General features: G+C 27.8%; 1 protein-coding gene across 1 annotated transcript in view; it reads left to right on the top strand.

The window, feature by feature from the left end:
- The window catches only part of LOC117169596 (zwei Ig domain protein zig-8), a 672,873-nt gene that overhangs the window by 605,878 nt on the left and 54,630 nt on the right, over positions 1–12,365 (top strand). The window contains exon 5 of the mRNA XM_033356046.1: positions 1,151–1,285. Within this exon, the coding sequence (XP_033211937.1) occupies positions 1,151–1,285 (135 nt within the window). The remainder of the gene's footprint in view (positions 1–1,150; positions 1,286–12,365) is intronic.

Here is a 12,365-nt window from a genome sequence, read left to right as displayed (position 1 = left end):
GCTTCAAAAATGTAGACGTTCCGACATTTACAATTTTTTTGATACGTCCTTTAATTGAGAACAATAAAAATGATAACATGGATGTATATTTTAATTTAAAATTGCTCATTTGGCCAAAAATTTATTTTCTTCTACTGTAGCAAATTGAGTTCATTCAATTTGGCAAACGCTTTTAAAATTAAATTATATAATTTATTTGAATAGTTATAATAATTTTACGTAGAAAATGAATATTTTTTATTTAGATTTGTTCAGATTTGCTGGACGTTTTCATGAATTCCCGGCATTTTCCGATATTTTTCAAGGTCGCTAGATATCCTGATTTTGTAGTTATTTAGCCTGTAACATTATCTAAATAAATTTTTATGTAAGATTACTTCTAAACGCATTGTATATGTTTTGGGATAAATTAGTTTCAATCAATTAAGGCAAATTCACTAACGAGTATAGTTTAACACTAAAAATAAACGTCTCTTCTGAAGCAGAAACGGAATAAAGTTAATTACGTGATAGTATTTCCTCGAAAACCTTGGAAAAGAGTCCTGCTCGTTTGCAGGGCAATGTTTAGAGAGCGAATCAGAAGAGGTCTGTAAAAACAACTCATACCATATATAATCAGGAAATTTGGACAAATAAACCTTCTATTTATTTATATTATTATTTGTTTGTATTTATAAACTGCAAATGGAAAATTTATAATAATTTGACTTTTCATTTAATTTTAACATTAAAACGCAATATCTTTTTATTATATATTAGGCACTTGAAGCGTTTCAAATTGAATTTAATATAATTACGTACATTACTGTAATTAAAATAATTTACTTCCCTATTTTCGTGGAGAATCTTCTTATTTCTCCTGTTTAAAAAATGTTTGAAATTGCGTTATCATCAAGAGGAATTTCGTTCATAGCATCTTCTTTCGTAATCTTTTGAATTTCTATTAATGATTTTTTAAAATTGAATAGGAACTTTCTAAATAAGAAGGAAAAGAGGAAAACTTAGTTCAAAATTCTTGATTTTAGGTGTTTTAGGGGATTTTTCTAATTTAAGGGGGAAAACGAGGGAAGAAGGGGACAGAGTGTGATTCCTGATATAATGCATGTCCATTTAAATTTTCTAATGAAATATTGATGATATTTTGTTTCAGATTTCAAGGAGTACGGGAATAGTCTCGCATTTCGTCAATCTAAACATAGTGATACCAGAAGCATTTATATTAGGAAGCGGTGAACATCACGTCGACGTAGGATCTATCATAAGTCTCGTATGCATAATAGAAAAGGTAAGAATACATTGCACATAACATTTGCGTTATAATTAAACAGAAACGTTTATAAATGTATACAGAAAAAAGCTTCTTAAATTAGTAATCCGCTAGGAAATATAAGCTTTCGTAAATTTGTGTTTGCCTTGCATTTCTTACATCGTAAGTCCAGAAATGAGTTTTGTAATAAAAGGTTCAACCTATTTGAATTTTATGGGACAGGCTTCCATCTTCTTTGTAAAGAATACCCGCTTCAGGCGGATATTTTCTTTGTCCTGTCTGTTGGCACAGCTTCAATAATCTGGCATAAATTGATATTATTGAAAGGGATCCCTTCAATTTTTTCTTTTTTATTCGCCCCAAAGCTGGTTGCATCCCAATAACGAAGAAGAAGAAAGAATTTCATTTTTTAATTTTTTGTCTTAAGTGAAAATGATACAATAGAGCTTGCATTGTCTAATCAGAGTTTTTATTCAATTCACCAATCAATATAGATTTCATTAGAGCTACATTAATATAAAAAATAGAGGTTCCTTTAGAAATTAAATTTTCCTTAGTATAATATACTCGGGTAACAGAATTTTACATTATTTATTGCCCTGTCTGCAAAAATTTCGGAACAAGATTATCTACAATCTCGCACTTATTGATTCTATTGATAACCCCTTGACAATATTAAGTAATGTTTTAAATGTATTTATCTATTAATAAAGATTATCAATTGTTTGCACAATTAATGTAATAAATCAGAATTTCCAAACAAAAAATTCTATTTCTAAATATTACTAAATATTATTGATAAACGAGGAAATTTCATTTTAATTATTTTTTAATATCGGGCAATAATTATGTTCATGGTCGTTAGTGGTATCTCAAAAATTACTGGTGCTAACACATTTTGATGTTGATAGTAGCAAAAATTTTAATTAATTTCCTTTTTTTTAAATTAATTTGAAGAAAATATTTAAAGGTATATAAAAAGGTGTAGATTTTTAAAGACTTCGAACAAAAAATTTCGATATTACTTAACCATTTTGTAAGGTTTTAAGAAAATAAAAACACTAAGATTCTTTAGAAAATTTTTAATTATTTTTTTACTTTACCACATTTATTTTAACAGAAATCTAAAAAGAATTAGAAAGATTCTGAGATATTTAGAAGTTTTTAAAAAATTTCAGAAATAAGAAAAAAATCGAAAACCTAAAACAAAATGTCGATTTTTGAAGATTTCGAAATAAAATTCTAAAGTTTTTTTTTATTTGGAAAGTTTTAAGATAATAAAAAAATTTTCTCATGATTTCCGGGAATATTTAAAGTGATTCTTTATTTTTTTAAACAAACAAAAATTCTTAAATATTTTCTAGATACTTTTTCGACACATCTGAAATCTTTCAAAAATCTTTTTAAATTCTCTCGAGAAATATAAGAAAATTGTATAAAAATTGTATAAACTTAAGCAAAAAAAAAAAAAGAAACGTTCAGTTTTTATTAAAAATTATTATTCCTTCAAATTATAATTTGCCTATGTTTTTATTCTGGAATCAAAAAAATTAAAAACATTTTTTAGTTTAATCATCCACTGTTGGATTTTTTGTTAGAATTAATCTTTTTTCGTTGAAAATTTAAGTGCTTAGTTCAAATTTATACTTATTTCTTTAAAATTTACTGGTTTGTTTGAAAATTTATACTTTTAGTTTAAAATTTATCTCTTCAGGTTAAAATGTAACAATTTTGTTGAAAATTTTTCTTTTTCGCCAGGAGTTTAATCTTCTTGTTGATAATTGATCTTTTTTAACTAAAATGTCAACTATTACATTTTTATTGAGAATTCGTCCTTTCTTGTCGTAAATACAACTACTTGGTTAAAATTGGAACAATTATTGTTGAGAAGTAATTTTTTTTATCGAAAATTCACCATTATGGTTGACAATTTATCTTTTTCGGTAGAAAATTAATCTCATTGATAGAAAATTCTGGTTAAAAAATTAATGATACGGTTATTAATTACCTTTTTTTGCGTAAACTGCACATTTTCAGGGTAAAAATGAAATTTTTTTATAGAATATTTGTCTATTTTGGAAAATATTAATTTTTTTCGGTTAAAAATACTACTTGTTGAAAAGAAAGCTCTTTCGTTTCTATTTTTTATCGATGAAATTATGGTTCTCATCTAAATAGTCTAAAGCAGATTAGTTTTAATTTTTTACGATAAAAACAATTTCTTTTCTGGTCTGCTAGGATTCGAAGCCCGATCTCACAGACTGCCGGTCTCGTGCTCTTACTCACTAAGCTATGGAGGGAACTTATAAGAGGCTGTGAAAAAAGTTATAATTCACGTTCCTCTCCAAGCAGCTAAAAATTACAACCATTCTCTTTTACACAGGGTGTCTAAAAAGTCCCGGGACGTTTGGATATTTCCTCAGGTAAAATATTTTTCAAAAAAGTGAAGGTCATTCCTGAAGTAGATTTCAACGAGGAATTCAATGATGACTTTCATTTTGACCTTGGAGTTGACCTTCATGGCTTTTTGAAGGTCAACTTTGTTTTTTCAAGTGGAAACCCCCTTTTTTATATCTGCAATCGATAGAGCGGAAAATTCTACGTTCAGGCACGTACCCAAGTCATAGGTGAATTGTAATGTTTAAGGTCAGTTAGAGGTTATTTGAAATTAACAAAGTTTTCCAAGAGGTCAGTGTAATTCCTGAAGTAAATTTCAACGAGAAATTCATTGGTGAGCTCTGTATTGATCTTGGTTACAGCGTTATGAATATTGTAAAATCATAAGGAAATTCTTCATTAAAAGTTCTTCCATACGAATATTACGAATCGAAACTAAATTTACGTGTTACGAGTACATACTTACTCTCTTTCGCTAAAAGATTATTATGGCGCAAGCTAAACTTTCGGAACGAGAGAGGGTATCTGTATTAATGATGCGTGGTTGGGGAGATCGAGTTCGATCTTATGAGAAGGATTAAATCCTGTCTCAAAATCAACAATTGAAAGAACTGTAAGGCGCTTTATGAATCATGGATCTATTAAGGGCCTTCAGAGAACTGGTCGGCCAAAATCTGCAGGATATGAGGAGATGCAGATGGGCATAGGCCAAGCATTTGTTGAACAACCACACCTTAGTTTACGCCGAGCTAGTGATTAGCGTGACGTTGCTCCTGAGAGAGTGCGAAATATTTTAAAAAGCATTAATTTCTATCCTTACAAAGTTCATTTGGTACAAGAGCTCAATGAAGACGATCCTGATCGTCGGATTACATTTTTCGCTGAGAAGTCATATTTTTTATTTGGAAATTCAACTAATTGGTTGAACATTGACTTTTTTGTTACAAGTTTGATGATATATTTGAAATTTTCAGAAATATTTTTCAATTTTTTGTATATTCTAAGGAAGATTATATTTATGAAAACTTATAAACGAATAAACCTAAGAAGTATATGGTAGTGCGCAATTAATGATGCTAGTAGACTGTAAAAACAGAAGCACAAGGCATGTCTTTGTTTACGGAATCATATTTTTCGTATCCTGTTTTTGAAAAGGATAACTTCACGCTATTACATTTAATGAAACACAAACGACTATGGGTACCCACTAATGGACGCATTTTAGTACCACTCGAAGACTGTTTTTTCTCAGTCTTATTTCAATACCTGAAATTAGCTCTAAAATAATATTTTGTCTACAGTTAAAATTATATAACTTCTTACAATTAGAATTATGTTTGAGCTTTAAAAACTTAGCATGTTTTTAATTAACATTTTTACGTGTTTGTTTGAACGTTAATAAAATAACAACAAACCCGTGAAAATGTCTCGTAAAAGAAGAGGCGTTATGTAGTATGTACTAAACATTCTAACCAATAAGTAGAACTCAGGCTGCAATTTTTTCTTTATATGCGCACACAAATTCACGTGAATTGATTTTATTCCTATTTTTGACAAATTCTCTAATTTACTACACGAGAATTTAAATGGAATAACAGATTCGTTTATTTACTGCACAGAATAATATTTTATGTAAGGGTACAGTCTCGCAGACGAAATTAATATTTTCCAAGAGACATAGGTATATTCTACAAGGAAGTCATATTTCTCAGAGAAAAAAAATGTACACAAGAAAATATAGTATTTTACAGCATATAGTCTAAGAAACTGGTATTTTTATAATTATATTAGCAAAGAAACACTTTTTTTGTCTTTCAATTTTTAAACTAAAATATAAAATCATAGGAATACAGAAAAAAACTAAGAATGAAATTTGTTGCAGGAAATTTTTAAGAGCGATAAAGTTTTGTTTCGCCAACTTCGCGTATTTCAAAAAGCATGTATTTTTCATGAAAAAACAAAAGAAAGTTTAACCGATATTTGTGTAAAGTTTATCGTGTGAAGTTTATTTTTGTTGCAGAAAATCTTTCGTCGGAAATCGATGTAAAGTTTATCTTCTATTTTTTCTGTGAATACGAAATTTTTGTATTTTATATAGCATCTATTATCTAAAATAGCACAATATGGTTAATAATTAATGAAAATTAATATCTCAGAATTCAAGAATAGCATGCCATATCGTTTTTTTATAATCTAATTTTTTATTTGTTTTTATTATCACGGCACACTATTGAAAACCGTGCCCCTCGAGGGAAAGAAAAAAGTCTCCCTTAATTTTATCAAACGTTAATATTCTTATATCAAACTTTTTGTGGGCCAATTCAGCAACTGAAAAGGCAACAATTCTATTCATGCTTTCTTAAAATTAAAATTTTAACTTTTTAATATCGTTAAAAGTGTATAAAACGTGCTACCTCCTCGCCAGAGCCAAAAAAATCCCTCTTCATTTTCTTTAAATCCAATCAAACTTTTTAATCAAATCCTTTCTATATCGATTCAGCAACTTAATATCTATGAATAAAAGTCGTACTTTTTTAAAATAGAAAATTCACTTTCTATCTTCGTTCCATGTTAAAAAAACGTGCGTCTCGAGGGTAAAAAAATGTTTCTTTGCATTTTCTCAGAGCCTGATAACATCTTCCAATCGCACTTTTCAGAGTTCGATTCAGAAATGAATACTCTCACAATTCCTTCTTTTTTTAAATACATAAACTTTTCGATTTTAATAAAGTTTTCTTTCTTCGATAAAATCGTTACGATTTCCGATATGAACAGCAAAAAAGTGAATTTAATTTCATACTCCAAAAGAGAATCTGAAGAGTAATGATTATCATGAAAATCTGAGGATTTTTTTGTTTATTAAATATGTCAATTTTCGGCGAAATACAATAATATAACAGAACAAAATATTTTGAAAGAATTTAAATCATCTTTTAAACTTTTGTTTATTTTGTTTTAATTAAAATAACCAACTTTGGATGAAAAATTTTAACATAAGATAATGTTAAGTTAGTAATGTTAGTTTGGCCCACAATTCTTCTTTGAGCCCCCTTATAATTTTTTACAGAAATTAACCATTTTTAAATGAAACACTAACGTTTCAGAATTGTTCATGATTTTTAATCTTGTTTAAATTGTAAGGATTTTTTGTTTAAAGCCAATTATCTAATAATTGAAATAATTAAATTAAATTCTCATGATTTTCTAATAAAAATTGTAATTTCCGACGAAAAACACAAAAAAAATCCAAAACTGTTCAAGTTTGTAAATTTTATTATTTGTAGGTGTGTTTCATTTAAAGTTGATATTTTGAAAGTATTTTTAAAATTTCATAAGTTCTTGAAAAATTCTAAATATGCTTTGCAATTCAATAATTTTTTATTAAATTATAAATAATTTCTGGGAAAAAATACGAACATAACGTAAAATTATTCAAAATCCTGAATCTTCTTCGAAATTTAATGGCTTTTGTTTAAAATAACCGATTTTCTGTGAACAATGTCGATACAGCCTAAAAACAATGTTTTAAATACGAAGTTTCTGTGTAAAACACTAACTTTAATTTAAATTGTTCAAAGATTATAAATCTTATGATATAACAAAGAGAATATTAATAATAATCTTATAATTTTATTTAACAATGCTACTTTTTAACGAAAAGTACTGGCGTACTAACTAAAGTGAAGTTACAGTAAAGTAAAAAAAAGGATAAAGTAAAGTAAAAGTAAAGTACTAACTATCTATAAAAATACTACCAAAAATTTAATAAATAATTTGAAAGTTTTAATTTAACTGTACGAAATCAATATAGAAAGCATAATTTTGTCTAAATTCGCATAAGGTTTTATATGAATTTTCCTATTTAAAGGAATTCTTTGCTGATTTAGTTTTTTTGAATTATTTTTTTGACAACGAAAACCTATATACCCTTCGTAATTTTTCTTGGATTCATACTCTTCGCAGTAATAGCTTTTTACCCAACTTGTAATATGCTAAAGGAATAAGATGCGCTTTTTAGCCAGTTTCAAGAAAAAACGGTCTTTAGGAAATCCATTGCAGTTACATGGGTCGCGATGCTTACTACCAACATTATTTAACATTTTTTGCAATGCACTATTTAATTCATTTCAATCTTTGTGACTCTTGCATAAAGAAAAGATTTTTTATAGCAAACTAAATTTTCCTAATTCAATTGAAAATTTATATTTCTTACTATTATTTTAATATGAGATAAAAATATTATAATAAGAGTTAAATCAATCTTTGAATATAAAGACTAAAATAAAATTATATAAACGTAGGATATGAATAAAAGACATTTTTTATTATCATAATATCCATATATCGAAATCACCGTAATGATAAATTTATTTTAACAAAAATTTGCATGAGGAATAACAATTTTTAAAGAATGTCGCAGCATTGACTTATACTTGAAATATTCGCAACAGAAGTGATAAGGGTTGAAAAAGTCCATTTTTTATATGAAATTGAAAATGGTTTAAAATAAAATTTGACTTGATTTGAATCAATTCAACAGCCAATTGCAATAAAAAAATTTGTATATAAAAATAAAATTCTCAAAAAATTCCGACAGTAGGATTCAAGCCTAGACTTTCCAGTTACAAACTCGGAACGCTACCACCTAATCTAACTGACAGTTAAAAGACTTTGTTCATGTAACAAAATTATTTTTCTTGAGAATATCTGACAAGTGCATCTTATTGCTTTAGCATATTTCAAGTTTATTCATGAGCTATTCCTACGAGCTTTATGAATCCAAACAAAATTCCAAAGAGTTGTACACAGAAACATCTAGAAATTCAATTTTGTATCAGGTCATTTTCTTACAAATTCATTCTGAACTTCAGTTATGTTCGCTCTCTAGATCGATGCTCTCATCACTGTTATTATTATACCATTAAGCCAAATCCCTTCCGGGGTTAGCGTAACTCAGTCGGTGTCAGCTTCGTTATACTGCCGGGGATCAAGGAATTCATATGAGAAAAGTGAGAAAGAGAAGTTTACGAGGAGGTATAAATTTGAGATCAATCTATAATAATATGTTATAGATCACGCATAAATGCAGAAACTAAATGACAAGAATACGTACTTAAGTTACGTAACAGATTAAGGAGGATTTTTGATGAAAATTCAATTCTTTTTTTGAAAATTTGTCTCTTTGATTTAAAAATTTACCTGCTTTAGTACCATTTATATTTTTCTTGGACAAAAATGCAACTGTGTGATTAAAAATAACAATCTTCTTAAAAATTCAACTATTTAACAGAAAATGAACTTATTTTTTACAATTCTTATTTTGGTGTTAGTAAATGAACTAGAATCTTCTTTGGATGGAATTCTAACCATTTTTTTTAATCTTTCTGTTTTGGAAGAAATTTTATTTTTCTTGAATAAAAATGCAACTTTTCGGTTGAAATTGAACTATTTTTTTCTAAATGTTGTCTTCTTGATTTTAAAAAGCACCTGTTTAAGCAGAAATTACATCTTTATTTGATAAAAATGCAACTTTTTAGTTAAAAATTCAACAATTTTATTGCAAAGTCATAATTTTTCTTTGAAAATTCTGCTGTTTTGTTGAAAATTTAACGATTTCGTAGGAAATTTTTTTTTAATGTTTTACTGTTAAAACGAGAATCTGAATCTTTACCGGATAAAACTTTAATTAAAAAAAAAAAGAGTTTGTCGGTTTTCATAACAAAAATTAATCTTTTTCCGTAAAAATTGCATCTTTCTTGTATAAAAATGCAACTATTTGGTAGGGAACAACTATTTTCCTAAAAACTCATCCGCTTTGTTTGAAAAAATCGTCTTTTTGAATTAAGAATTCCATTTCTTGTATAAAAACTTATGCTTTCTTAAAAAATTCATATTTTGATCTACAAAAGTCAAGTGGAATCTTTTTAAGATAAAAATTTAACTATTGTTGTGAACTTTTTTAAAATAACAATTCATCTGTTTTAAGATAAATTTTATCTTTTTTACATAAGATGCAACCCTCTGCTAGAGAATTCAACAATTTTGTTAGAGAGTCATCTTTTTTGACAAAATTACATCTTTTTAGATTGAAAATTCAAATTTGTTTCTTAAAAACTTATTTCTTGTTTAAAAATTCATATTTTGATCGTGAAAAGTCTACTGAAATCTTTTTCAGATGAAATTTTGATTTAAAAATTCATCTGTCTCCACGAAGGCCAATTAGCTGCCAAGATCGTTCGTTTCAGGCATGTCTAACTCCGCTGAAATTTCTTCCCTTCTAGAAATAATCAATTGAGATCAATAAGAAACAATATAACTAATATCTCAATCGTTTCAAACCGTGTTTCTTAATTGTACAAAAACGGCTGGCAACGATTGAGCATTTTGCATTTCCAATTGTTCCCAATCGGATACTTGGAATTTGCCACGTAATGGCAGCACTTCTGTCTGGCGGGAATTATTTAGACAGATTTTTTAGTTTTTCAGAATTAAAGTATTATTTTATTATTAAAAAATGTCAAGCTGTTATTAATTGAATAAAATTAAACAATTAGAAATTAATATTAGAGATTAAATGTTTTTTTCAGAATTGAACAGTGAATTTACTTCAATGTCGGTGATATTATATTCGGTAATCGTTAGACTATGATTTCCCCTTTACTACTAATGATTGACGTAAGACCAACTTTTTATATTATTCGCAGGGTAGCCACTAAAATCGAAGACAAAATCTGGAATAATTTCCTGGTTAACAATTTTTTACACTAGTCAATAAAATTCAAAGTGTTTGAAGCTGAAAATTTTGTTATTTAAGGTGTTTAAGAGTAAATTGCAAATTAATCCAATGGAAGTGGAAGTTTTCTTATCACTAAGCGTATTAAATATTTAATTAAAATATTTCAAACAGCGATTTTAAGTTCAAACGTTCATTAATATATGTAACAATGACAAGCTTCTAGAAACTTTTTTATAAATAAAGCATTTTGAATTGTACAATATGGATTCAGAAGCCTTTAACTTTGTAAAAATGCAGTCTTCAAAAATAGCATTTTAAAATTCGAGTTTCTAAACTGCTTACATTTAAAATGAATAATTTCTTAATTTTAGCATTCCAAACGCAAAGTTTAAAACATTTCGTAAATTAAAAATTAAACCCTTATTCTTTGATATACTAAAATGTCGAAAAACGTCCATACGGTTACATAAAATTTGATGAAATTATGTGAATGACAACTGGATTTAAAGACCAAAAATAAACTTTTTTCAGGCTATTACATAACAAATTTGACCAAAATTACAGAAATATATGGCTATAGATCACAATGTTTCAGGAAGGAAAGAATATAAAAAATGTATGTGCTTATGACAGGAAAAACATTTGTTTTTATAGATTCCGCACGTATTCAATTCAATTTTGAACCTAATGGAACCTAAATGAATCTAATACTATAACATTAATCATTTCAAACCTTTAAAATAGAAATATTTACAAACCAAATTATTCGAAATATTCCAAATTTAATATTTGAAATATTTAAAACTAGAATTTTCAAGAATTTAAAATCAAACTTATTCATATATTCAAAATTGTTATATTGCAAGAAACTTAACAGGATTGGATTAGTTTTTCTAGTAAAAATGTAATGAGTTACCTATAATTTATTTAGTCTGAGTTTCAAAATCTTGGCGCCATCCTACCTTCTGAATGTTTCCAATCGTTTTGAATTGGGTATCCCTTATTCTGAAATAGGGGTTAAGTTTTTACTGCAACATTTAGATTTTGCAATTTATTATTGACAAGCGGTTTTTTATTCAGGCGAACAAATAAATTTCAAGAATATGAATTTTAAAAGAAGTAAATAAATTTTTCACAATAATGTACCGGCTAAATGAAACTACCTACTTGATAATCATACTACATCACTGTCACATCGTTAAACGGTATGATTTTTACATTCTGTTAATCCATATACTTTTAACTTTTTATTCGGTATACCGCCTAAACATTATATTTTTTTGTTCTTAAAACTTTTGTTAAATTACTAAAAATGTAATATCTAACCAACAAACACATGCGCGTCATGTGTGTTACAAAACGAAAACTGCAGAGGGCGTATTGCAGGCAAGTGCGTTTACTCAATTCAATCCGATTGGGAACGATTGGCACACTTAGCAACAATTTAAATCGATTCAACTTTTGATTACTCTTACTCGTTATTAATCGTGTCCAATCGATTATTTCTAGGAGGGTTATCACGTAATTCTCATTAACTATTTTTGTCCATATACACAAGAAAGCCTGTATACTGGCGGTTGATTTAATGATTCCAAGAATGCTGGCCCACGCAGTTTTACATGCGTGGGTCAGTGCGTGACATCTGTGTGACAGTGTTTGACAGCGTCAACAAGGGATCGCCACCAGTTTACATTAGACTGTTTACGTTTCCAATGACTGATTTAATGGAAAGGCCATTGCGAGGCAACCCCCGAAACTTCCGTTATATTGGCGTTCTTGTGTATTCAATTTTTTGTCAGTATCTTTAGACACCTTTTCTTTCTTCAAAATGAAACTTTATTTCTGTGTAGAGCCCCCTTGTAAGATAGAAAAACTGGTTCTAGACTTAAAGTTAATTTCCACCGAAATTTTTTTTGTTGGTTAACAAGGACGAAAATTAAATCCGAAGAAAAGTCGATGTCATAA

The sequence above is a fragment of the Belonocnema kinseyi genome, chromosome 3 (assembly GCF_010883055.1).
Source record: "Belonocnema kinseyi isolate 2016_QV_RU_SX_M_011 chromosome 3, B_treatae_v1, whole genome shotgun sequence".
Lineage (NCBI taxonomy): Eukaryota > Metazoa > Arthropoda > Insecta > Hymenoptera > Cynipidae > Belonocnema > Belonocnema kinseyi.
The sequence above is the reverse complement of the archived record's forward strand: the minus strand, read 5'-3'. Positions and strand labels throughout refer to the sequence as shown.